Raw genomic sequence first — 27,144 nt, forward strand, 5'->3', positions numbered from 1 at the left:
ATCGGTGCAGCTCTGGCTGTTGTGGCCAATTGGGGAGTGAACCATCGGATGGAGGACCTTTCTCTCTTCCTCTCCTCTCTCTGTGTAACTCTTTAAAATAAATAAATCTTAAAAAAAGAAGAACATGTAGCTTGTCAAAGACTGAGAATTGGGAACTAGAGGAGAATACTCTGGACATCTGTCCCCTGTGCTCAACCTGTGCAACTCCTGCGAGATGAGATGGAACAGGATTCAAGGGCTTCTTAAGGTGGCCTCCTGCGGCCATGGACCTGGATAGCTGCCCAAGTCTTTGCATCCTGGTGACCTCCAGGACATTCTTTACGCCCCCATAAAGAGGCCCTTTAGCGAAACCCACAGAGAACTGACTGTGATTTACTGAGCTGTAGGGGTTCCCACCGTGTGTCAGCTGTGACCTTCCTGACTTGGGGAAATCAAGAATTTTCAGGTTCCAGCACATTCTTCTGGGTTCTACCCAGTGCCTCCCCTGTAGTTAGCTTCTGCCTGGCATAGGGAGGCTCCAAGATTCTGCATCTACCCCCCAGCTCCAATGCAAAAACACAGACTGGATTTACTTTACTTCTTCGTTCTTCCTCACAAGAGGACCACACTTAACCTAATTCCCAAATGAACCGCACTTGCAGCTCTAGGGCAAATTCTTTTAAATGAAAGGATGGGGAGGGTGTTGGTGTTAGGGTGAAGACCCTCGAAGGGTTGCCCACATCCCAAATCAGTGTTTGGGTTCCAGTCCTGGCTCTGCTCCCATTTCCAGCTTCCTGTTAATGTGCACCCTGGGAGGCAGCAAGTGGTGGCTCAAGTAACTTGGGTCCCTGCCACCCAAGTCGGAGAGCTGAATTGAGTCTGGGTGCCTAGCTTTGGCCTGGCCCAGTCCTGGCTGTTGAAGGTTTCTGCAGAGTGAACCAGCAGACTGGCAATGGGTTTTATTTGTCTTTCAAATAAATAAAAATTTGAAAAATAAAAAATAAACGAGGTGTGGTCATTTTGGCAGTGAATAAAGCTGCCGCCTGCGACACTGGCGTCCCATATGGGCACTAGTTCAAGTACTGGTTGTTTCATTTCCAACCCAGCTCCCTGCTAATGGCCTGGGAAAAGCAGGGTCTCTGCCACCCACGTTGGAGAGCTGGATGAACCGCCTGGCCCAGCTCTGACCATTGTGGCCATCTGGAGAGTGAACTACAGGATGAAAGATCTCTCTTTGTGTCTCTCTTTCTCTGTAACTCTTTCAAATAAATAAATACATTAAAAAAAAAAAGACAGTAAGTAAACCAATCAGGGGTGGGAGTTGTGGCACAGTGGACTAAGCTGTCGCTTGGGATGCCCTTGTCCCATACTGGATTAAATACTGTTTTTTAATTTTTTTAAAAAAGGCTACTTATTTTCATTTTATTTGGAAGGTACACACACACCCACACAAACGGGAACCATTAGAGACAGCTCATTCATCTGCTGTTTTACTCTACAAATGCTTGCAACAGCTGGAGCTAGACCAGGCCAAAGCCAGGAGCTGGGAACACAGTCAAGGTCTCCCAATGGGTGGTGGGTGGCAGGGACCCAAGTAACTGAGCCCTCATCGGATACCTCTGCAGGATGTGCATTAGTGGGAAGCTGGATCCAAAGTGAAGCTTATGCTTGAACCAGGAACTCCAATGTGGGATGCAGGTATCCCAAGGGGTGTCTTAACTGCTGTGACACCTGCCCCAGGACTAACTTTTGATTCAGCAATTTTTTAAAAGATTTACCTTTATTTATTTGAAAGAGGGAGTTACAGAGAAGTAGAGGCAGAAGCAGAGAGAGAGAGAGGTCTTCCTTTGCTGGTACACTTCCCAGATGGCTAAAATGGCTGGAGCTGTGTCAAGCTGAAGCCAGGAGCCAGGAGCTTCTTCCTGGTCTCCCACGTGGGTGCAGGGGCCCAAGGACTTGGGCCATCTTCCACTGCTTTCCCAGGCCATAGCAGAGAGCTGGATCAAAATGGAGCAGCTGGGACTCGAGCAGGGCCCATATGGGATGCCAGCACTGCAGGTGGCAGCTTCACCCACTATGCCACAGCACCAGCCCCACTTTATTAATTACTAAATTGAAAGGCAGAGTGAAACAGAGAGAGAGAGAGAGAGAGAGAGAGACAGAGAGAAGAAACAGATTTTCCATCAGCTGGTTCACTCCCCGAGTGCCCCCAATAGCTGGGGCTAGGCCAGGAGTCCACAATTTCATCTGGGTCTCCCACATAGATGGCCGAAATCCAGGCACTTGGGCCTCACCGCTGGCTCCCAGGTGCATTAGCAGGAAGTTGGAGTTGGGAGCAGAGTAGACAGGACCTGAACTAGTACTCAGATACGGGATGCAGGAGTCCTCATGTGGCAGCTTCATCTGCTGAACCACAACGCCTGCTATAAAAGCAACTTTCTTCGACATCGCTTCCATTCTAGATTAGCTGCCAAACTGGGCTGAGTAAAGACACTGAGTTAGGAAAAGAACAAAACTTCTATTTATGTATGTCACCCTTAAGTTTTTTAAAATTTATGTGTGTTTAATTTTGAACACAGTATTCATATAGTACTACATATATGTCATTAACCAATAAATATGTGATTGAAATGGTTTGAAGATATTATTGTAGCTAATGCTTATTTTCAAATTAGTCATTTATTTGAAAGTCTGAGCGACAGAGGGAGAGTCAGAGACAGAGATCTTCCATTTGCTGGTTCACTCTCCAAATGCTGGCGCCAAGAGCTAGGAACTCTATCCAGGTTTCTCATGTGGATGGCAGGAACCCAAATACCTAGGTCATCATCTGCTGCCTCTAAGGAACATCAGCAGGAAACTGGATCAGAAGCATGCAGTAGCCAGGACTCAAATCAGGCACTCAGGCCGGCGCCGCGGCTCACTAGGCTAATCCTCCGCCTAGCGGCGCTGGCACACCGGGTTCTAGTCCCGGTTGGGGCGCCGAATTCTGTCCTGGTTGCTCCTCTTCCAGTCCAGCTCTCTGCTGTGGCCAGGGAGTGCAGTGGAGGATGGCCCAGGTGCTTGGGCCCTGCACCCCATGGGAGACCAGGAAAAGCACCTGGCTCTTGGCTTCTGCCATCAGATCAGCGAGGTGCACCGGCCGCAGCGCGCCGGCCGCGGCGGCCATTGGAGGGTGAACCAAAGGCAAAGGAAGACCTTTCTCTCTGTCTCTCTCTCTCACTGTCCACTCTGCCTGTCAAAAAAATAAATAAATAAAAAATAAATAAATAAAAAAAATCAGGCACTCAGACATGGGATGTGGGCATCCCAAAATGGTGGCTTAACCCACTGCCACTGTACCACAATGCCTACCCCTAGCTAATGGTCTGTCTTTTGCAAAACCATAGACATGAATTCAAAGATAAAAGTGAAATCAGTTCTTTCCCAAACAGTGAAAGAAGACAACTTAGCAACTGAGAGGTCTTGCAGTAAACATGACTTTACTACTGTGAAAATCTATAGTCTCCAAAGAGGCAGGAAATGCCTTACATTTAGCCAGAGGCATGAATAGTTCGGGGTCAGCTTAATTACTCATCTATCTTTGACCTATCAATTTCAGCTTACAGTTTCTTATTCACTTTAAGTGCGAGCGTTCATGCTAAAAAGTGACTGTGCCTGTTGAAACTTAACCAAAAAAGCAAGGGGAACTGCTAGAACAGAAGAGGCCATTTCCTTTGTTGAGTACTGCTATAGCCCTGCTCTGGAAGCACTGTCTGTCTTAATTTCTACGAGACGTTTTTAAAGGAAACATGGGCTCACAGTCCTTGAACCAGCTCATTGTCAAGGCACCGCCTCTAGAACTTGTGTGTCAATGGAGACAACTTTTACCCAACAATTCTATGTGACAAGCAAGACAGGCCTGTGGCTCACTCTGAAGCTTCCTGCCTGGCATGGGATAGGACTCATACCTGGGATGCTCTCAAGTTTCCTTCTGAGCTCTTCATTTTCTTGTTGTAGTGAAATAACCTCCTGCTCCAGCTCTTGGCATCGAGGACAGTAGCCTTCCTCTTCCTCCTCCTCTTCCTCCTCTGGCAGCGTGGAGGACGATGGGTGACCGTGGGATTCGGATGTTGCTGGGGAGGTCCAGCCACCTAGTGTGTGCACCGGGGAGGTCGACAGGGGATCCACGTCAGCCAAGTGGCCATACTCGCTGACCGATGAGGTGTTAGGAGTCGGAAAGCTCCCCGAGAGCAGGTAATTCTGCAGGGAGTCAGTGAAAACTCTCAAGAAGGCAGAAGTCTGCTGTTTCCTTTGCATATATTGCATCTCGATGTCTACATTGTCTGAGGTCTGACTGTGGACCCCTTTCCCAACGTGACACTGCTCCTGTCTTTCGTTATAATTTGAGCCTTCTTGCTTTACACAAGAAATCATGGATTGAGAATGGTTGGAGTCCAGAAGTTTCCCTCCACAATTTAATAGGCTAAGAACTCGACTGCACTGCTGGGCAAAGGCATCCAAGATCATCCGGCTCTCTGCAACAAACAAAAAGACACGGCAGTGACCAACACGCAAGGGTGAGGGATGAGGAAGGTGTTCAACGCTAACATTATTTACACATAATCGGAGAATGAAGTCTACTCTGTCATAAACCAAGATGACCCAGTGAATCCACTGTTAACAGGACATCCCGCTTCCTGCGGTCCTGCAACTGGTGGGGTACCTTCAGTCCTTACTCTAGCACATGGCGGCACCGTGACTCTGGGTACCTGCATAGGTATTTCAGTCTGTGGCATCCACCGGCCTGCACAGGTCTGGACTCACACCTTTGGCTTTATAAATACCCTTTCTCTAACGAATCGAAGTGAGCTACCACAGACTCAATTCCTCATTGATAGGAGGGCTTACAGCAATCATTACTGCTATTTCTGGAGTGCCCTCATGCCCTTGCCATTAATCAGCTGATACAATCCCTGTCGACAGTACGTAGCTCCCAGATGCACACTGGAGAAGAAAGATAAGTCTTTGTGAAGAGCTCACTGAGCTAAAACAAAGAGTGGGCCTATAGGCAATGGATGAGCACAAAACAGTACCGTACACGTCATCCAATATCAGCATTCATGGCCCTTCTTTTAATTTACCCCTCACTTGGATTTGTTGTCAAAGCCAATGTTTTGGCTGACCAAGATCAGTACCATCTGAAAGTCAGCAGTGTTTCTTCTTGGAACCTCTTTCATTAGACTGCCGAATCTCCTACAATGGCACGTGCTGTGGGAGCCAGGTAGCACGCATGTATGAACTTTAAAGCATACTAATTGTCAAGCAGTGAAAAGCAAAAGCAAACGGAAAGCAATCAACCCACTGCAAAAACAAAGGAGGAAAAAAAGCCCTGCAAATTGTGAAAGTGTGATTTTAAAAACTTCATTCGTCCAAGGGTCCTAAGGTAAATGTCATCGGGGCAGCCTCTCGTTGGCTAAATACCGCCTAGAATGGACTATCACACACAGAGAGGTAGAGTCTCCAGGGCACAACACAGACGGACCAGGACGCCTCTCACTTCCTCTCCCCCTTTCCTAGAATAAGGGCAACACACAAAGTATTGGAAATTTTAGATGCCAATTGCTTCTGATAAAATGTAGCTAGGTAGTGTCTCTCTAAAAGTGCTGACTAGTCCATTTTTCCCCTAGGGGGAGAAATCTCTTTTAAAATAATAGTGAGATGCTCAAGGGTTTCTATGGGAGTACACAGAAAAATCCTCTAGAAAACCCAGCATGCGGGGCCAGTGCTGTGGCGCAGCAGGTTAAAGCCCTAGCCCGAAGTGCCGGCATTCCATATGGGTGCCAGTTCTAGTCCTGGCTGCTCCTCTTTTGATCCAGCTCTCTGCTATGGCCTGGGAAAGCAGTGGAGGATGGCCCAAGTCTTTGGGCCCCTGCACCCGCATGGGAGACCTGGAAGAAGCTCCTGGCTCCTGGCTTCGGATTGGCACAGCTCCGGCTGTTGAGGCCATCTGGGGAGTGGACCAGCGGATGGAAGACCTGTCTATCTCTACCTCTCTATATAACTCTGTCTTTCAAATAAATAAAATAAATCTTTACAAAAAGAAAGAAAAAAAAGAAAACCCAGCATGCTATTGCCAATGAAGTCAGACTTCAAGAGACTTTAGTGTAGGGGTTGGCACTGGCCTAGCAGTTAAGCACTGATGAGATGCCCGTGTCCCATATGGGAGTGCCTGGGTTCCAGGCCCAGTCTGTTTCTGATTTCAGATTCCTGCTAATGCACACCCTGGGAGGCAGTGGTGATGGCTCAAGTAATTGGGTCTCTGCCACCCACGTGGGAGATGGGTTGAGTTCCTGCCTCTGGGGCATTTGGGGAGTGAACCAGTAGGTCTCTTTCTGCTTCTCAAATAAATGTGTTTTTGTTTTTGAAGACACACCTCATTGCAACATTCAATGCTCCACTGTATTCTTCTTTCTTTTTCTTTCATGAAGTTCACTAAGGTATTGGGGGACAGGGACCCAAGCACCCTTTCTCAACTACTTTATAAGAGTTTGTACAAAGCCTGCAGCACAGTGCCTGGCACACTGAAGCATCCCTCACATCTCCTAACTCTACAGAAGATACTTCCAAAGGTTCACAGAATATGCAATTAAGAGATACATTTGTTCTGGCACCAAAAAAAATTAGAAATCTAGTCAGAGTTTTTTCCCCACAATATACATTTTCCATAAACGTTTTCTTTTTTAAAGATTTATTTATTCATTTGAAAGGCCGAGTTACACAGAGAGAAGGAGAAACAGAATAGAGAGACCTTCTATCTGCTGGTACACTCCCCAAATGGCTGCAAAGGCTGGAGCTGGCCTGGTCTCTGAAGCCAGGAGCCAGGAGCTTCCTCTGGGTCTTCCACATGATGCATGGGCCCAAGGACTTGGACAATCTTCCACTGCTTTCCCAGGAGCATTAGCAGGGAGCTGGTTCAGAAGTGGGGCAGCCAGGACCCATATGGGACGCCAGGACTGCAGGCCAGGGCTTTAACCCATTGCATCACAGCACCAGACCCCTCATGAACTTTTAGCTACCATTCCAGAATTCCTGTGAAACACCCCCAGGCAGATCACAGAGATCAGACCTTTTCCATTCAGGAGAGGGTCATGGACTGCACTGGGCTGCGAGGGCTACACGGAGCTTCGAGAAACACCTCCTGAATGCATGGCAGGGACACTTGTTAAGTAGTGGTCCTTAGTCTATAACATTTCTAGGTTTCCCTGGCTGGGCCGGCGCTAACAGGACCGCTTTCACCAGGCCAAGTGTCCACAAGACTATTTTCTTCTCCAGATAGCACCATATCACTCTCCAGGGGCAGTGCTACCCATGGACTTGGACAGGAAGACCCCAGCCCGGCCTACCTCCTATAGCTCACCCTCTCTCCCCAGGTGAGACAGCCAAGATCCAGGAACTGTACTGAAACTTTTAAGTGCCAGTGCTGGCCTCTTCCCTGAGCAACCTGCCCAAAGACAGACCGTGGTACTGGAGCTTGGAAATCTGGATTGGGACAGTCATATCTGTACATGTGAGGTCCATCCTAACAGAGAACGAAGCTAGGAGTGGGCAGAGCACACTGTGAATTGGCTGCAAATTCCAAAGTAAAACCTGGATGCCACAAAAGTATAACTGCCAAGGTGGGTTCACAGGGTATGTTTTACTGAATAGTTTGCTAGCTTCATTCATACTTTTTAATTACTTGCTATACGGTATGTACTTTCATCCTCAGTCTCATAAATATTTGGGTGCCATTTCTTTACAATGATCACATCAACAGAAAGTAAATAGCTGACCCACATAAATCAGGTTTAAGATGGTACACTCTCATTTTTTCCCCCTTTCTGGTTTTTTGTTCTTTTATTAGTAAAATCAAAGGCTGATATTGATTGGGAATTTTCAATTCTAGCACAACAGCCGTTTTCATTCATTTTAATCCTATAATCCTATTCTAGACCTGAAGTTGTATTTACTGTTTGCATTTTAATCAGCATGGTCCCAATTGATTTACAACCTATACACCTTAAACATAACCTTGATGAAAGGGACAAAATAGGAAGCGAAAGGCTAAAATAGAATTGTCTAGAAAGAACTGCTCCAATATATTTGTTCAGTGCCCTACAAAACACTCAGTAGTTTTAATCATATTGATGAATTACATTATGGCATGGATTTTAAGGGAAAAAAAAATCTGACTTAGGGACAAGTGTGATTTGTTTTCTTAATTGAAGGATAAACTCATAACCTGCTGAGAAAAAATCATTATGTAATATGCTACATTATGAAGATAATCTATTAAAGTGCACTCAGGATATCAGAGAATAGCTACAACCATAAAATAGTTCTTGCCTGCAGTTTTTAAAATGCTTCATTCTGAATTGGTTCTCAGAACTGATATATACAAAAATAGCAATTGCAATCCTTAAAGTTGAATTTCTCCTCTTTCCCATACTTTGAAATATTTGAGTAGTCCTTTAACACCGATACATGAAAAATATTACTATTACACTGGTGGGAAACAGCAAATCTCTCCACTTAATACACATTCCAGCGAGCAACACTTCACTTTTCTAGACAGGATATAATTAGAAATGCAAGTACTGTGCACTGTCCATTATCACTAAGAAATGGAGAAAACTTCTGTTTTCATATGAATACAATTGAATGGCTACTGATCCATGATTCTTAATTGAGCCAAGTGTGAACATGTATTTTGATTTTTTTTAACTGTTTTTTTTTTCCTAGTCATAAAATGTTCTACTCAAGGGCTAGCTGGAAAGTATCAAGTCAACAGTTGACAAAGGGGCTTTGAAATTATCTACCTTACCCTTAACTTTCCTAAATTAAACACCATAAAATGTTAATCAATCACAATCACAATGCACTCTAAAATGACTACCACTAATTTGTTTTCCCTTATTGTGCAGCCTGTTGGAAGATAGAATCAGACTGCAAACTGTGCCTAGTCTGATTCTAAAACCTGTACCCATGATTTCTTTTAATTAAAAAATTTATTTCTTGCAATTCCTCTTAATTTAAGTGGTTTAATCCACCCTAAATCTGATAAGTGAATACGGGGAGGGATGGGAAGTAGGCAATCAAACAGAGTCTCCCTACTTTAACCTCCTTCTTTGTAAGTAAAGCCTTGAATGGAATTTGCCCATCACCGCGGATCCCCTAGAGAATTCTGTTTCTATGAAGGAGATCACAGTAGTCAAGATTAGTGGTAACCTTTTGATTTTAGCCCAGTGAAGGGTGAAATATATTAATATTAAAAACGCAGAAGCACAGATTTTATTTTAGTGACCTACTCTCACATATCCATATATTATATCTACCAAAAGGATTTCCAACTACTTCTAAATAGGTGATTTCCTTAAAACACCAGTTTAACTTCTTTTTAACAGAGGACTCCATGGGCTAGAGAATATAAGTCAGAAAACGAAAGCATCCTTGGACGCATCACCCTTGTCTTAAGTCAATGAATAATGTCTTTCTTAAAAAAATGCCATCTAATTTTTTTTTCATAATGGCAAACATCAACACAGCAAAACAGGATGCAATTTTTCTAAATAAATAAATCAATGATGTGTCAAAAATTAACAGATGAGTTAATATACTCGGTGCTATCAAAACCAGATGGTGCTTCCTAATATTCATCCTGCTCAGTCAATCCCTGAATATTTTCTGGACCATCGGTATATAAAATAGGATGCTGCTATTTGTGATGGCAAACAAAAGCAATCATGCCTGCCAAGCACATACTATAACAGGCAGCATTTCAGCTCTGCTAGACAGAAAGTAATTAGAATGCTTTTAATGTCCAAAAGAATGATGCTGATAGGCTGCCACAGATGTGTAGATTTATGAATATTTATATGGTGGTTTATAGCTGACACTTTTATCAGTTGAAGAAGATAAAATATCTGCCTGACTCAAAAGCTTGACAGTCAGGTTAATAAAATCTCATTAAAGAGAATGACCTATGCAATTATATAGGATTTATTGTAATTCATTTTTGATTGTACTCTGCTTAAAGATGCAATTTCCCATTTCCTGATGCCAAATTTAGGTTGCATATCAAGATCTACGTGGGTTTTAACTCTAAGCCTCCCACAGAGGAAAAACATGCTTTTAAAACCAAAGCGTCTTACCGCTTTTAAGAAAAATTACACTCTTCACAAGATTTTATAATAATGTTGAAAAAAAAAACATTTTTAATCATATTTCTCTTCCCAATGGTTTATGGCTGCTCCTGGCAAGCAGAGAGTCCCGTCAACCTTTTCATCTCCTCCCTGCCCTTACTCAGTTATGCTTCTTCCATCTCTGACTCATTTCATCACACTCACGTCTTCACGATTTTCAGTTTGCTAGGTGGCCTGAAATGCTACAATTACACTTTTGTGAGGGTGCAACAGGCAAAGCACACCCCACTGCCACCCAGTAGGCTTAACTAGCCAAGGTGTGCCACATCCTCATTGGCTCAAAGTGGAACCACGGGCTCCTCAAAGAACCAATCAGCTCTTCAGGTGGCTCTTCACCTGATGGTCACTCACATCACGGCGCCTGTCAAGGGATAGCTTTGTCCATCAGTGACCCACATTATGATCATGCTTCCTGTCTAGTCCATGGCCTCCTCCCCAGCCCCCAGACCATTTTCCTACTGTGTGGAAGAAACCTACCATCTAATTCCCATCTTTCCAAAAAGCACTGGCTGCGACCAAACTTACCCCAGTCTACGTAACCTCTTCAAAACAAAACACAACCTTCGGAATACAAGGAAATACAGGAAGGTTTGAAGGGCACCAGAAAGCAACGTTACAGTCCCTTAGGTGCAGTGGTATTATGGTTTCCGCCAGGGGACCTAAAGGAAATAAACTAAATAGGACATTCGAAGAATGACTGAAAGAGAACATTAGGAGCGGGGGAAAAACAACCCCCAAAAACTCCACATGGAGGGAAGACAGCAGAAAAGTCGCCCTGGAAGGAGGGCCAGTGACCGGTGCAGAGAGGAGCATCTACAGGGAAAGGCCAGGTGAAGATTATGGAGGTGAGTGGAGACAAGAGGGGGCAGACGCACAGTGCATGAAGGCAGGTTCAAGACGGAAAAGCCCAGAGTGAAGGTGGAAAACAGATCACAGCCTCAACGGGCCAGATGCAGGAGAGGGGGCCCTAAAGAACAAGGTGGTGGGACCGAGGCGGCCCAAAGGCATAAGGGAAACCACCCCCAACCGTGGAGACCTACACAAAATCAAGGACACGCGGACCTGAGGGAGCAAACGTGGCCATTACCAAGCAGTAGAGCTCACATCCAGAGAGAAAGCTCACGGACCTCGGGAAGAAAGCTCAAACAGAAGCAGTGGGCAAGCAGCCCAACGAAGAACGTGCACACAACGGACGGCTGGGCCAGGGGCGCCGGCACACAGCAAGCCACGTGGAGGCCACGAAGAGCCCCACACAACCCCGGCCGCGGCTCCGAACCCGACAGGACGGGACAAGAGCAAGCCCTCCCCCAGAACCGGGAATTAGATTTTCCTTCTGCAGACCCATCCTTCACGTGTCATAATATTGACAAGCAACAGCACAGTTAGCATGGGCACCTATAACTCACTAACAGACAATGCGCTTTCATTTTCAGTAGGAGAAACATGGGTGCACGGATCTGCACAACCTGGCGGGGGTGGGGGGTGGGGGGTGGGGCTCTCAAGTGCCGTCAAAGGCCCCAGCAGGAACTTCTGAGCTGAAGAGCAGATAAGCTGTACCCTGGAAGCTAGGGATGCCCTGGGGCGCAGGCCCTGGGCTGTGGCCTTTCCACTAGCCCCTGTCCCTCCAAGCAGCGGGTAAGCCGGCCCTCCCCCGGGATAAAGGGCGGAGATCTCGGACCACGCGGTGGGTGGTTCAAGTGCGGATTTTATTTCTGCAGGATTCGGACGACACAGTCATGAGGGGCAGAACCCCGCGGCGCCCCCACGGCCAGGGACAGCGGGGGACGACGACGTGGGCGGCAGGACCTGAGGAGTACGCGGGGCTCTCGGGGGGAGCGGGCCATCCCCCCAGGCAGCGCACCGCGGGGCTGGCACGGAAGAGCCAGGGGTCAGACGCCCACAGAGACGGCGCGCGCTCCAGAAGCACGCGCGCCCGGGGAACACGGAAAGCGCCCGCCACGGCGCGGGCGTGCACCAGAGACGCTAGGGAAAGAGGTTCAGGAGAAACACCAAGCTAGTGCAGGGAAGGAGTGGAAGCGCAAAAGTGAAGCGGCGGACGGTCACGGGAGGGCGTCTCCGCGGGGCCTCCGGCGCAGCGCCAGCTTCCCTCAGAGTGGCCGCGGCCGTGGCCCTGGGGCGTCCGCCCCCAACCCGCGGCGGCGCGGTCGCCCCGGCGCAGCCGCCACGCTTCGGGGCGCGGGATCCGCACGGCGGAGCCACCTGTTAGGCGCACTCGCGCGCCGTCGGAAGCCCGGCACGCGGCGGCGCGGGCCAAGCCTCCAGAAGTTCCGTCCGCGCCTGAGACGCGCGGGGAGGTCACCGCGCTGCGCTCCCAGTTCGCTGCCGCCGTCGGGGCCCAGCACGGCCCGCCTGAGGCCCCCATTTCCCCAGCCGTGGCGAGAAGTAAAGTTGCGCCCAAGAGTTAGTACCTGCGCTGAGCTCCAGGCTGGCGCCGTCGCTACCCGCGTGGCTGCTGCCCGCGGCCGCCGCCGGGCCGGGGCCGTACCTGACGACGGCGGCGAAGGAGGACGACGAGGAGGCGGCGGGGGACGGGGGCGGCGGCGCCGGAGTCCTCAGGTGGCCCTGGGTTGCGGCGGGCGTGCAGGACGGCGACGACGACGAGGCGGCGGCGGCGGCCCGGCCGGGCCCGGGCGGGTAGGGGCTCTGCGCCGGGAACGGCGGCGGCGGCGGCGGCGGCGGCTCGCTGCTGCTGATGGAGCCCGCGGCGAGCGGCGCGAAGGGCGGCGGGGGCGGCCGCACGTGCGGCAGCTCCACCAGGGTGGGTCGCTCGTAGCGCTTGGCCAGCGCCGGTCTCTTGCTGGGGAACGTCTTGAGCACGCTGTAGGGGCCGCGCTGCTTGTAGATTTTGGGGACGCTGGGCCCCTCCTCCGCCGGCTGCATCTCCTCCTCCATGCTGCGCCCCGGGGCCGGTCCCGCGTCGCGCGTCCCCTCCCCGCCGGGCGCCGGGCTCCGAGGGTGCCTCCGCCTGCCGCCCGCCGGCTCGGCCCCTGTGCGCGCGTGTGGGCGGGCGTGTGTCTGTGCCGTGGCCGCCGCCGCCGCCGCCTGTCGCTGAGGCTGGCATCGCCGAGCCCCCGCGCGGGGGGCTGCCGCCCGAGCGCTGATTGACAGGCCGCCTCGCCAATGCCTGGAGGGAGAAAGGAGGTAAAGAGCAAGTGTTTAGGGTAATATCTGCTAATGATAATGGGGGCGGGGGCGGGGCCTGGCGCCACCGCCGCCGCCGCCGCCCGCGGGCTCGGCCCGGTGGCCCCGCGTCTCCGACGAGGGGAGGGGAGGGGAGCGGGGACCCCGAGGGTGCCCCCGTAACAGGTGAAGGAAGGTGGGTACCGGGTCCCGGCTCGGGCGAGTCTCTGGAGCCCCAGAGACACACTTGAGGCTGCTGCTGTTACTGGTGCTGCTGCTGCCGCTGCCGCCGGCGAGATCCAGCTGCGGAAACGAGCGCCTGCGCCCCCTGCGTGACCCTAAACTCTCGGGTTGCACAGAAGGGGTGGGACGGAGTGGTCGGGGCGGGGTCGCCGGAGTGCGGGTGCGGAACAGCGAGTTCTGCGGGCAGGCAGCGGCTCCCTCCTCTCCCCCGCCCTTGGGAAAAGAACGTCTAGAACTGCCCGGCCCCAGGGGGTCGCTGCCTGGTTCTTTGCCCGGCCCCGGGGTTTGGGTCCGGCTGGCGCATAGCTCAGGACCCTGGAGCCCGCGCTGATCAGCTGATCAGCCCGCTTGCGTGGCTGCCGTCGGACTTTGGCGTGGTCTCATTTATTCCCGCTGCAAACCCTGCCGAAGTACACGCCACCGTAGTTTCCCCCCATGTTACAGATGAGAAAACCGAGGCGCTGTGAGGCTTAAGAGAATGGGCCACAATCAGACACTGGGGATTGGGGATTGGGGGTTGGGGTGGGAGTGTGGCTGGTTGGCAAGGATGCCTCCAGGTCTTTTGAATTCGAGTCTCACTTCCACCTGCAAGTAGACTGTGGAACTGAGCGGGGAGAGATGACCAACGCCTGCTTTTGGGACACTTCAGCCTGGTCCTTCTATGTATTGCCTGTGAGCTTGTAGGACCAGGCCGGCTGGGGCCTGAGAACTCTCCCTGCTTTGCCCAACGGGCAAATGTCAATGGTGCCACCAGTTTCCCTAGATGTTGGAAAGAACATCGCACTGGTTTGGAGAAGGATCCTTATAGGGTGCAAATATCAGCAAACAGAGAGGCGTGTCCGGAGCAGAAAGCCTGTTCCTTTCTATGTCACTGCGCCTCTCCCGTGGGCAGGTGCCCATAGCAGCATTAGGCTCCCAGGTTTGCTTTCCCGTGTTCATTCTTCCTTCAGGCGAGATTTCCTGGTGCTCCTTAATGTGGGACCCTTACCTCTCCACTCAGAAGTGTGTTTCCCTTTAAAAGCTTTCCTTGTAGTCTTGGGACTGGGACCCATTTTCTTCTGGGGGCTGGGGTCTTTGGCCTCTCGGTTTCCCAAATCTCCCTCCCTGCGGAAGCTTCTGTCTCTTTGCTGGTTCAGCCTCTGCGTCCTCCACCCTCGATTGTCTCCCTCTCTCCTGCAGCCTCCTCGTACCCCCCTTCCATTTATTAGAGATGAAATAAATAATGCCATAAATAAAAGTATTTGGGAGTCCAGGAACTGTCAGGGCTGATTAGGGCATAGAGGACATTTTCTTTCTCATTATGCAAAAGCATTTCATGGGGAAATAAAAGAGGTTTCATTGTAACTCATGCATGTCATATTTCAAGGAATTCAAGATATTAATCATATTTAACATTATTTGCAACGTTTCTCCCTGGCTTCTGAAAACTGCTAAATGAGGACACGTGGATCACTAGGAAAAAGGGAGACAAGCGTGAGAGGGACAGTTAAGAAATAATGAAATGCCGGTGAAAGACAGAGAGAATGAGATGCCAGGGAGATGTTCCTTAGGCACCTAGGTGAGAAATGGGGGAGCTACTTCTGAGACATGAGACAGCTGAAATTGAATGATATACTGGAGGAAATAAATGATAACAAGCCTCTCCACACTTTCCTTTCTATAAAGCAGTTCTGAATTTTGCATTGAAATGTTCCCCTCCCACTTTACTCCTAGATAATTTGCCAATAAGCCCTGGCTTTTGAAAAGAAATTGGAGGTGGCGGTGGTGGTGTGGGAGGTTTAGAGGGAAGAAGTGACAGAGGCTTTGTCTTCTGCTTCTGTATTTTTAATTTGGGTCATTCTCGCCAGTTAAACACCTTAAACGATGGGGAACGATACTTCTGTTATATTTTGCCAACTAAAAGGACCTGACATCCTTTACATCAAAAAGTGGTCATTTCTAGAAAACTGGGTGCTGGTTGCTGTGTAACAGTAGGAAGTGGGCCTAAAGGGAGGTGGTTAGCCCCGGGGGCTCCACCCTGGTGAACTGTTGAAAGCTGAGTACAAAAGGGCTGGGGGCTGCGATTTCAGTGTCCGACTCTCTCTTTCACCCATAGCATTCCACCTGTCCTGTGATGACACAGCGAAAAGGCTCTCTCTCAGACGCGGCCCCTCAGTCTTGGATTTCCCAGTTTCTAGAACCGTAAGAAATGAATCCTTATTTATTTATTTATTTATTTTTATTTAATGACAGAGTTAGTGAGAGAGAGAGGGACAGAGAGAAAGGTCTTCCTTCCATTGGTTTACCCCCCAAATGGCTGATACTGCCTGGTGCACGGCGCTGATCCGAAGCCAGGAGCCAAGCGCTTCCTCCTGGTCTCCCATGCGGGTGCAGGGGCCCAAGCACTTGGGCCATCCTCCACTGCCTTCCTGGGCCACAGCAGAGAGCTGGACTGGAAGAGGAGCAACCGGGACAGAATCCAGCGCCCCAACCGGGACTAGAACCTGGGGTACCGGTGCTGCAGGCGGAGGATTAGCCTAGTGAGCCACGGTGCTGGCCTGAATCCTTATTCTTTACATATTTGTTAGTGCAACCCAAAACAGACTGAGTCAAACATTGATACTGAGAAAAGGAGCTGTTTTTCTAACAAATACCTGGAAATACAGAAACAGCTTTGGAACTGGGTTATAGGTAGAGGATGGAAGAATTTAGAGGCATGGGCATTAAAGGCGATTCCGGTGAGGGCTCAAGTGAGCCCTGGGTAGGGAAAGCTGAAACTTCTTAGAGATTTTATAAGTGATGGTGATGAAAGTGTTGGTGGAAGTATGAGCGAGGAAGATCCTGCTGATGAGGTCACAGATGGAAATGAGGAGCAAGGTATTGGAAACTGGAGTAGGAGCCACCTTTGTTATACCCTTGCAGAGAACCTGGTAGAATCGCACCCATGTCCTAGAACTTTGTAATGGCAGATTTTAAGAGCGATAAACTCAGTTATCTGGCAGAAGAAATGTCTGAACATCAAGGCATCCCAGACACTGCCTGACTTCTTTTGGCTCTCTGCAGAAAAATTAGACAAGGGAGAGAAATGATTTAAAGATGGAATTTATAATTAAAAGAAAAATAGGGAAGAAAGCTTTGGAAAATTTGTAGTACAGAGTAACAAAGCTTGTTTGGGAGAGAGTGCTAAGGGTGTGGTCAAGTAACTGTTTACTAAAGAGAGTAACATGGACAGGAGGCAGCCAGGGGGTACACACTGTGATACAGCAAATTAAACTGCCACTTGGGACCCAGCATTCCATACCAGAGCACCAATTTGAGTCCTGACTCCTCCACTTACAATTCAGCTTCCTGCTAATGTGCCTGACAATTTAGAGACCTAACACTGCTGATGTGTCCAGGAGGCAGCACATGGGGTGAAAATTCATTGTGAAGCCCTAAGACTTAACGTTTTTCACCCTGTTGAGTGTTGGACTTACTTGGGATCAGTTACTTCATTCTCACTTTTGGAATGAAAGCGTCTGTTCTATGCCTGTCCTATCATCGGGTTTTGGAAGTAGATAAATTGTTTGATTTCCCAGGCTCGCAATTGGGGAATTTGCCTCAAAATGAATCCTGCCTTCAATCTCACCCACTTCTGATTGCATGAAACTCTGGATTTATTTTATTTGAAAGACAGAGGCATTTTCTATCTGCTGGTTCACTCCCCCTAGTGCCTGCAACAGCAGAGCTGAGTCAGGCTGAAGCCAGGAGCCTGGAATTCAATCCAGGGCTCCCATGCAGGTGGCAGGGACCCAAATACTTGAGCCATCATCTGCTGCCTCCATCCCAGGGTGAGCATTAGCAGGAAGCTGGGGTTGGAAGTGGAAGCAGTACTCAACCCCAGGCACTCCAATATGGGACATGGATGTCTCAAACAACATTTTAACCTCTGCACCAAATGCCAATCCAGGACTTTGGATTTTTGAGTTGATGTTGGAGTAAGTTAAGACTTTTGGGATTATTGGGATAGAATGCGTGTGTTTTCTATATGAAAAGTAATGTGTTTGGGTGGGGGCAGGGGCAGAATGCTCTGATTTGAATTTCCTTTCTCAAAAGCATATTGTTGGAAACTCAGTCCCGAATAATGCAATAGTATTGGCGAGTAGGACCTAATAGGAGGTGTCTAGAATGTGAGGGCTCCACTTCATGACAGGGTGAATGCTGACTATATAAGGGCTTGAGGGGTAAGCATTTGGCCTAGCTGTTAAGTTGCTGCTTGGGATGCCCCCATCTAATCAAATAGTACTTGGGTTTGAGTCCCTGCTGTGTTTCAGCTTCCAACTTCCTGCTAATATGCACTCAAGGAGGCATCAGGTGATGGCTCAAATACCTGGGTCTCTGCCACCCATGTGAGAGACCTGGATAGCGTCCCAGCTCCGAGATTTGAGATTTAGCCTTGCCCAGCCCCAGCTGTTACAGGCATTTGTGGAGTGAGCCAATAGATGGGAGATCTGTCTCTGTCTCTCTTTCCCTCTGCCTTTCAAATAAATAATGAAATAAATAAATAAAAACTTTAAAAAGGCATTAAAAAATGAAATGGCTTGAATCTGCAAGTTCGACCTCTGATTCTTTTTAGCCCAGGAGTGCCTCCTGCATAAGAAGGCCCTCACCAAGCTCTTGAGCCATGAGTCAAATAAACTACTGTTGTTTATAAATCACTCAGTCTGTGGCATTCTGTTATAGAAGCACAAAATGGACTAAAATAGTGGTGTGGACAAATGGACTAAAATAGTGGTGTGGACAAATAAATAATAACAGAGAGAGAAGAAAAGAAAAAAAGAGGCATCCCAGAGGTGAAATATTAGAAATTTTAGAATGATCAGCTTTCAGATCCTCATGTGGGCAGTAACATAGGTCTGGGTCCATAGAAAATTGGAATTCTTTATTACGTTTTAGAAAATAAAATGGGCAGGGGCCGATGCTGTGTTGGAACAGGTAAAGCTGCCATCTGCAGTGCTGGCATCCCATGTGGGTGCCGGTTTGAGTCCTGGCTGTCCTATTTCCGATCCAGCTAATACCTTTGGAAAGCAATGGAGGATGGCTCAAGTACTTGGGCCCCTGTCACCCACTTAGGACACCTGGTTCCTGGCTTCTGTCTTGCACAGCCTAGCCGTTGCAGCCATGTGGGGAGTGAACCAGTGGATGGAAGATCTCTTGTCTGTAACTCTGCCTTTCAAATAAATAAATATTAAAAAAGAAAAGAAAAGGGGCATTCACTCCAAGTGTGGAGTTGAATGTAATTTAAAAATTTTAACTGACCACCTGCCTGGGATTGTACTTAACTGAATTCTGTACATAAATGTAATGTGTTGTAGTGTTTATAAAATCGCTGGTAGTGCTCAGTCACATCTTACTCTAAATTGTACTCTAAATTATCAGATGGTGGCTTTGCTGATATCTTCTCTTGGAGATCATATAGGGGCTGATATGGTAATTACCTGTGTTTTAAATCTTTTTAGATATTTACTCTTATCTTTAAAAAAAAGATAGTGAATTTTTAAAAGCCAAGTGACTATTTATGGACAGGGTGATTTTTTGATTGGCAGCATGTCAATTCCTTAAGCCATCCAGAATATAGCTTTTAAATAACTCAGCCATGGGAAATGCTTTTTATTGCACCAATTTCAATGATATTTAATGAGCTTCTGATTGACTGTTTGATCTCCCAATGTTTTGTGCTACTTTTAATTCATTTCGTATAATAGAAAAAAAAGTAATTGGAATAAAATTTTGTGACAAGATAATGACCTTCCACTTTGAAATTAAATGTCTGATTAGCTTCAACATTTTAATGCTGAGATGATATTGCAGCAGGAACAGGAGTGTGCATACTATCATTCAGTGGAAAAAGACTAGGAATACTACTTCGCTTTTCTTATTGTACAGCAAAAGAGGGTATGGTGGCCGTGGAATCACAGCACATAGGCCTAGAAGAGCCTTCAGCAGTCTTTTATTCTTGGGACTGAGCCTATGCCCATAGCCTTTCAGCAGCCCCGTCATGGAGTTGTACAAACTGTACTGAATACCTCCTGGGATAGGAATCTTGAAACCTCCAGACACATCATTCACCCAGGTATTTATCCAACAAATATTTATTGAGTGTCTCCTATGTGCTAGGTACCTTTCTAAGTGCCAGGGTATATAACAGGGTATAAACTTTTATAGAATTAGGGGGAAAGGAACCATATATTAAACAAACTAGTAACCAACTTAAAAATATTATTCAAGAGGGGCTGGCGCCGTGGCTCACTTGGTTAATCCTCCGCCTGCTGCGCCAGTATCCCATATGGGCACTGGGTTCTAGTCCTGGTTGCCCCTCTTCCAGTCCGGCTCTCTGCTGTGGCCCAGGAAGGCAGTGGAGGATGGCCCAAGTGCTTGGCCCCTGCACCCGCATGGGAGACCAGGGAGAGGCACCTGGCTCGTGGCTTCAGCATAGCTCCGGCCATAGCGGCCATTTGGGGGGTGAACCAATGGAAGGAAGACCTTTCTCTCTGTCTCTCTCTCTAACTGTCTAACTCTTATCTGTCAAATAAATAAAAAAAATTGATTTGAAAAATATTATTCAAGAGGCATTTAGCCTAGTGATTAAGATGCTGGTTGGGTTGTCCACATCTCTTATCAGAGTGCCTGGGTTCAAATTCTGGCTCCAGCTACTGACTCCAGCTTCCTGCTAATGGTCACCCTGGAAGACAACAGATGGTGTCTCAAATAGCTGGGTCCCTGTTACCCACATGGGAGACCTGAATTGAATTCCTAGCATCCAAATTTAGATGGCTGTTGCAGGCATTTGAGACATGAACCAGTGGATGCTAGTCTGTCTCACTACCTCTTTGCCTCTTAAATAAATTTTACAAGTTTTATTTGAAATGGACATGGCTATAACCAAAAAAAAAAAAAAAAATAGAGTGAGGAGGTTACTTTTGATAAAGTGGCTGAGAGGATCTCTCTGAGGTGGATCAGTTGAGCTGAGAGTTCACTGGTGAGAAAAGCCGTGCATGGGAAGAGCAGTTCAGACTAAGGGACAACCAGTGCAGGAACCATAACAGGAATAAGCTTGGTGTTCTCAGGGAGCTGGAAGAAGGACACGCAGAAGGAAGTGCCCTGGCCAGGGACAGAATGAGGAGACAAAACCCAAGAGGCAGGCTGTGCCCAGACCAAGCAGGGCCCTGGACACCAGGGAAAAAGGAATTCATTCTGAATGCAGTGGGAAGCCGTGGAGGCGGTTAAGCTAGGGAGTGACATGATCAGATTTATGCTCTTAGAAGATAATTTTCAGAAAAAGTAAAATCGTGACTCTCATACAGACATACAAATGAACATATGTTAAAGATTTTGTTCAACTTACTCAGAGCCCTCATGGTGTTTAAAGCAAAGCACAAACTGGCATGGAATAAAGGAATGTGGAATTTCATGTGCAAATGTCTTTCCCATGGAAGGGGGTACTGGTTGTGGGGGAGGGAACCTCTACTAAATGGGACGTTTTGCATGTCTGTCAGTTATCTACACCTACAGAGTTGTAGGAATAGTTCCAAGACAGTGAAAGAGTACAATCAGATAACTAGGAAGAGTGCTACATGTGGACAGCACATTGTTTTCTGTTGAACACAGTTTATTTTCTATAATACTTTGTATTAATTTTTTTAATTTTATAATAATTACAGATTCACAGAAAGTTTCAAAAATAGTGCACCGAGGCCCAAGGACTTGTCATCCATTGCTTGCTTGGGTACATCCTAGGGAGCTATAGTTATGTCCATGCAACCGTGTACAGGTGATCTCTTGAGATTTTTTATTCTGTTTAATATAGCAGCAACATCTGGGGCTGGGTCAGACTGAAGCCAGGAGCCAGGAGCTTCTTCCAGGTCTCCCATGTAGGTGCAGGTAGACACTTGGATCATTCTCCACTGCTTTCCCAGGCAGATGAGCAGGGAACTGGATCAGAAGCAGAGCAGCCAGGACTCTTGGCATAGCAGTTAAGATGTCACTTGGGACACCTGTGTCCTACACTGGAGTGCCTGGCTCTGCTCACATTTGCAGCTTTCTGCTAAAGTGCACCCTAGGAGTTAGTAGGTAATGGCTCAAGTAGTTGGGCCCCTGCCACCCATGTGGGAGCCCTGGATTAAATGGTTGGTTCTCTGCTTCAGGCTGGCCCAGCTACAGCCATTTTGAGCATTTGGGGAGTGAACAAGTGGATGGGAGTTCTGTCTGTCTCTGTCTCTCAAAAAAAAAAAAAAAAAAAAAAAATTCGTTCTGCTTAGTGAACAATAAAATGTAGAAGACCAGATTGGCCACAGGAAGACAATTTATTTTCCAAACTGCAGCCGAGTGATGCTTTAAAAATAACCATGGGGCAGATGTTTGGCACAGCAGTTGCTTGGGACATCTGCATCCTGTATTGATGTGCCTGGGTTCAAGTCCCAGCTCCACTTCTGATTTCAGCTTCTTGCTGATGAGCATGCTGGGAGGCAGCAGGTGATGGATGACTCACGTATAGGGGTCCCTGCCACTCACATGGGATAGTCGGGTTGAGCACTGGGATCCTGGCTTCGGCTTTTAGCCCAGCCTTGGCTATTGTGGACATTTGGGGGAGTCAACTAGCGAATGGAAGATCTTGTCTATTTCTCTTTCTCCCTTTCAAATAAATGGGAAAAAAAAATTGTATAATCATGGGCCAGCATTTGGTGTGGCAGTTAAGATGCCCCTTAGGCTGCTCACACCCTGTTTTGCGGTGCCTGGGTTTAACTTTCAGCTCTGGCTCCAGTCCAGATTTCTGCTCGTGTGCACCCTGGTAACCAGCAGCAATGACTCAGTAGTTGCATCCTTGCCACCCACATGGGATACTCAGCTTGAATTCTGGTTCTGGGCTTCTGGGCTTTAGCCAGGTAGGTCCTGGCTATTGTGGGCATTTGGGGAGTGAACCAGTAGATGGAAATTCTCTTTCCCTCTCTTTCAAATAATTAAAAATGTAAAGACTATTAAAAAGTTAAAGATTGCCTTCTTAGAATACAGTGCAGTCTCCTTGCAATCGCCAGCTTAAGGTCCTTTGTGATCTGTGGCCACCTCTGGCCTTGGGGACCTCATGCCTTCTCCCCTCTCCCTGTCTTGCTCCACTGCAGCCTCACTGGTCTCCTTGAACAGACCCCAAATGTCCTGCTCAGGACTCTTGCTGTCCATACCCCTTCCACCGGAAACGCTGTTCCCCCAAATAGCTGCATAGCTTTCTCCTGCATCTCCTTCCAGTCTCACCTCTAGTATCTCTTTCTCTGAGAGGCCGCCCCTAATCATACAGAAGTGTCGCTCCCCCTCTTCGTGGAGGAACGACACAGGACCCTGCGCTGTTCTTTCGTCTGCTCGGCCCTCCCCGGGTTTGCTGCTGGTTCTTCCCGGGTTGGCTACTATCCCTTCCACCTCCGTGGAAGGGCAGTTCCCCCTGGCCACATTCCCCACTTCCGCAGGGGAGCGGCACACCGCCGGCCGGCTCTCTGGGGGCTGCACAGGTGTTCCTTCAACTAGATGTTCCCCTTAGATGTTCCTGGTGCATGCCGTCTCTCTCCTCCTTTATAGTCCTCCTCCACCAATCCCAACTCTGCTACCCACACGCCGAGCACGCTGCTCTCCTCCAACCAGGAGCAGGTCCTACAGTTCCTTGGTTGAACTGGAGGCAGCTGTGTAGAAGCCTCTTTCTTCTCTCCCAGCGCCATATTGTGGGAGAGCAGATGCATAGAATAAGTCTTAATTCCAGTAACAATATAGTCCGAGTTGCTCCCCACAGTGGGAGAGCAGATGCATAGAATAAGTCTTAATTCCAGTAACAGTATAGTCCGAGTTGCTCCCCACAAGAAGATAATCAAAGTGGAGTAGTATTGGTTCAGGGCACTTAAACGTCAGTGGGGGGACCTTGTTAAACAGGTCTCAGTCACATCCCTAGCTAAGCTTTTGAACTGAGATACATTCTCTGTTGAAGTTTTGAACTGAGCTGTCTGCACATACCCACCTGGTACACACTGACCTTGCAAACTGGGCCAAACTGTAGTGTCTAAGATAAAATTTGCTGGTCTTTGTAACAGTTCCTGAGGTGACTCCCTTGATTCCTGAGTCTGTGCACAATCCCTTTCTTGCAAATTCTTGCTGTATCAATATAATTTCTAACAAGCAGAAATTGTAGTTAACCCACTTTGTTTTTTTTTTAACTTTTATTTAATGAATATAAATTTCCAAAGTACAGAATATGGATTACAATGGCTTCCCCCCCATAACGTCCCTTCAACCCACAACCCTCCCCTTATCCACTCCCTCTCCCCTTCCATTCACATCAAGATTCATTTTCGTTTCTCTTTATATACAGAAGATCAGTTTAGCATACATTAAGTAAAGATTTCAACAGTTTGCTCCCACACAGAAACATAAAGTGAAAAATACTGTTTGAGTACTAGTTATAGCATTAAATCTCAATGTACAGCACACTAAGGACAGAGATCTTACATGAGGAGTAAGTGCACAGTGACTCCTGTTGTTGACTTAACAAATTGACACTCTTGTTTATGGCATCAGTAATCAACCTAGGCTGTTGTCATGAGCTGCCAAGGCTATGGAAGCCCCCTGAGTTCACTGACTGATCATATTTAGACAAGGCCATGGTCAAAGTGGAAGTTCTCTCCTCCCTTCAGAGAAAGGTACCTCCTTCTTTGATGACCCATTCTTTCCACTGGGATCTCACTCACAGAGATCTTTCATTTAGGTTTTTTTTTTCCCCCAGAGTGTCTTGGCTTTCCATGCCTGAAATACTCTCATGGGCATTTCAACCGGATCCGCATACCTTAAGGGCTGATTCTGAGGCCAGAGTGCTGTTTAGGACATCTGCCATTCTATGGGTCTGCTGTGTATCTCACTTCCCATGTTGGATCATTCTCTCCCTTTTTGATTCTATCAGGTAGTATTTGCAGACACTATTCTTGTTTATGTGATCCCTTTGGTTCTTAGTCCTATCATTATGATCAATTGTGAACAGAAATTGATCACTGGGACTAGTGAGATGGCATTGGTACATGCCACCTTGATGGGATTGAATTCGAATCCCCTGGTATGTTTCTAACTCTACCGTTTGAGGTAAGTCAGCTTGAGCATGTCCCGAATTGCACATCTCTTTCCTATCTTATTCCCACTCTTATATTTAACAGTGATCACTTTTCAGTTAAGTTTCAGCACTTAAGAAGAATTGTGTATTGATTACAGTATTCAACCAAAAGTATTAAGTAGAACAAACAAAAAAGATACTAAGAGGGATAACATATTAAGCTGCTCATCAACATTCAGGGTGAGGGCTGATCAAGTCACCGTTTCTCATAGTGTTCAACTAACTGAGCACCAAAAAGGAAACCTGTTAAAGTGAAATGAACACTATGTGTTTTTTTTTTTTTTAAGATTTATTTATTTATTTGAAAGGCAGTTACAGAGAGGCAGAGAGAGAGAGAGAGCAAGCTTCAATCTACTGGTTCACTCCCCAAATGGCTGCATTGGGCAGGGGTGGGCCAGGCTGAAGCCAGGAGTCAGGAGCTTCATCTGGGTCTCCCATGTGGGTTGCAGGGGCCCAAGTATTTGGACCATCTTTCCCTGCTTTCCCAAGTATGTTAGCAGGGAGCTGGATCAGGAGTGGATCAGCCAGGACTTGAACTGGCATTCATATGGGATGCTGGCACTATAAGTGGTGGCTTAACCTGCTGCAACACAGTGCTGGTCCCCCAAAAGTTTTATTTTTATAGGTCCTTCTTTCAGTTTTTTTTAAAGATTTATTTTTATTTATATGAAAGAGTTACAGATAGAAGGAGAGAGAGAGGTCTTCCATCTGCTAGTTCACTCCCCAAATGGCCACAAAGGCTGGAGCTGAGCAGAACTGAAGTCGGGATCCAGGAGCCTCTTCTGGATCTCCCACGTGAGTGTAGGGGCCCGAGGACTTGGGTCATCCTCTGCTGCTTTCCCAGGTGCATTAACAGGGAGTTGGATTGGAAGTGGAGCAGCCAGGACTTGAACGAACGCCCATATGGGTTGCTGGTGCCAAAGTCCTGGGCTTTAGCCTGCTGTCCCAGAGCACTGGCCCCTAATTTTTAAAATTTTATTTCTGCTATTTTTTTAATAGGCAGAGAGGTGGAGAGAGAGGCAGAGTGAGAGCTCCCATCTGCTGGTTCACTCCCCAAATACTTGCAGCAGCTGGGCTGGGCCAGTTCAAAGGAACTCAATCCAGGTCTCCCACTTAGATGGCAGAGATCCAATTGAGTTATCTCCTGCTGCTCCCAGAGTGCACATTAGTGGGAAAGTAGAACTGGAAGCTGAGCTGTGTCTCAAACCCAAGTACTTTAACTTGGAAAGCGGGTTTCCCAAGAGGCATTCTAACCACTAGGCCAAATGCCCACTCCAGTGCAGTTTAAGTGTAAGCTATTAAAACCATCACTGTCTTGTAAAATGTAGCACATTTTCAAGGCTGCTAGAACTTTCAGTCTCCTAGATTGCAATCCTAATAAGCCCCAAATAAAAATAGTTCTTTGCTCTAGAGGAGAAGGTGGGGGTGGGGGAAGGTGGTAAGAGAGATCTTCTGTCCACTGGTTTACTCCCTAAGTACCCACAACAGCCAGGGCTGGATCAGACCGGAACTGAATCTAGGTGTTTACATGGATAGCAGAATCCCAAGCACTTGAACCATCTGCAGCTTCTCAGGAGGCTTTAGCAAGAAGCTGAACCTGAAGGTGGAGGTGGGACTCAGTCCAGTGGGCTCTGATATGGGATGCCAGCATTGCACATGGCAGCTTAACCCAATGTGTGTTAATGCCAACCCTAGGCAGGGGCTTGTATCAGGTGCAGAGGCATGGAGGCTGCCCCTTAACACGGGACATGTTGATTTGCACCCATCCTGGTGTTCTGCCAGCTGTTGTTTTCCTTGCACAGAAAGGATCATGTGTGGGTTACACTGAGCTACTCTGGGTCTGTGTGGGCAGTAGGGGGTCAGTTGCAGATAGGGTGTGGATAATCCTTCCTCCCTATTGGTTTGGAACTGGGTGGAGAGACCAGGAAACGGATACACATTTGGAGGAGATCTGTACACACCTGGGTGGGAGGTGGATACATAGTAGGTTGGGAAGGGCCTGGTTTTGTATGCTCTGCTTCTATGCTGTCTCAAACTCAAAGATGCAGTGCCTCATGTAACAGTGAAAACTAGAGATCGTTCTGGTGTTAAGTAGGTGTGGATGTTCATAGGATTTTCTTTGTAATCTACCTCTTTTCCTTTCTTGTCTCCAAAATTCTCGTCTTGATTTACTTTCTCACTCTCTTCCGATGCAGTGTCCCTATGGCCACCAGCAGTCCTCAACCACGTGGAAAGAATATTTCTTTCCCACCTGTTCTAGTACCAGAATTCACCACCAGTGTATAACTGGGTATTAATAATGGATTAGTTTGAGCTGGCGCCGTGGCTCAATAGGCTAATCCTCCACCTTGCGGCGCCGGCACACCGGGTTCTAGTCCCGGTTGGGGCGCCGGATTCTGTCCCGGTTGC

At 47.8% G+C, this 27,144-nt stretch overlaps 1 protein-coding gene and 1 long non-coding RNA gene across 3 annotated transcripts in view; one reads left to right on the plus strand and one right to left on the minus strand.

Annotated features, from left to right (window-relative positions):
* BEND4 (BEN domain containing 4) overlaps positions 1 to 13,345 on the minus strand; it is a 33,418-nt gene extending 20,073 nt beyond the window's left edge. For both annotated transcript variants that reach the window (XM_017350896.3, XM_051831123.2), the window contains exons 1-2: positions 12,629 to 13,345; positions 3,927 to 4,493 (exon numbers count right to left, since the gene is read on the minus strand). In XM_017350896.3, the coding sequence (XP_017206385.2) occupies positions 3,927 to 4,493; positions 12,629 to 13,112 (1,051 nt within the window). In that variant the 5' untranslated portion in view covers positions 13,113 to 13,345. The remainder of the gene's footprint in view (positions 1 to 3,926; positions 4,494 to 12,628) is intronic.
* On the plus strand, positions 12,900 to 27,047 carry LOC127486894 (uncharacterized). The gene is made up of 3 exons (XR_007913451.2): positions 12,900 to 13,361; positions 15,679 to 15,764; positions 26,931 to 27,047. It is a non-coding gene; the product is annotated as an uncharacterized lncRNA (long non-coding RNA).
* The last annotated feature ends 97 nt before the right edge of the window (positions 27,048 to 27,144 follow it).

This window comes from Oryctolagus cuniculus, chromosome 2 (genome assembly GCF_964237555.1).
Source record: "Oryctolagus cuniculus chromosome 2, mOryCun1.1, whole genome shotgun sequence".
Classification (NCBI taxonomy): domain Eukaryota; kingdom Metazoa; phylum Chordata; class Mammalia; order Lagomorpha; family Leporidae; genus Oryctolagus; species Oryctolagus cuniculus.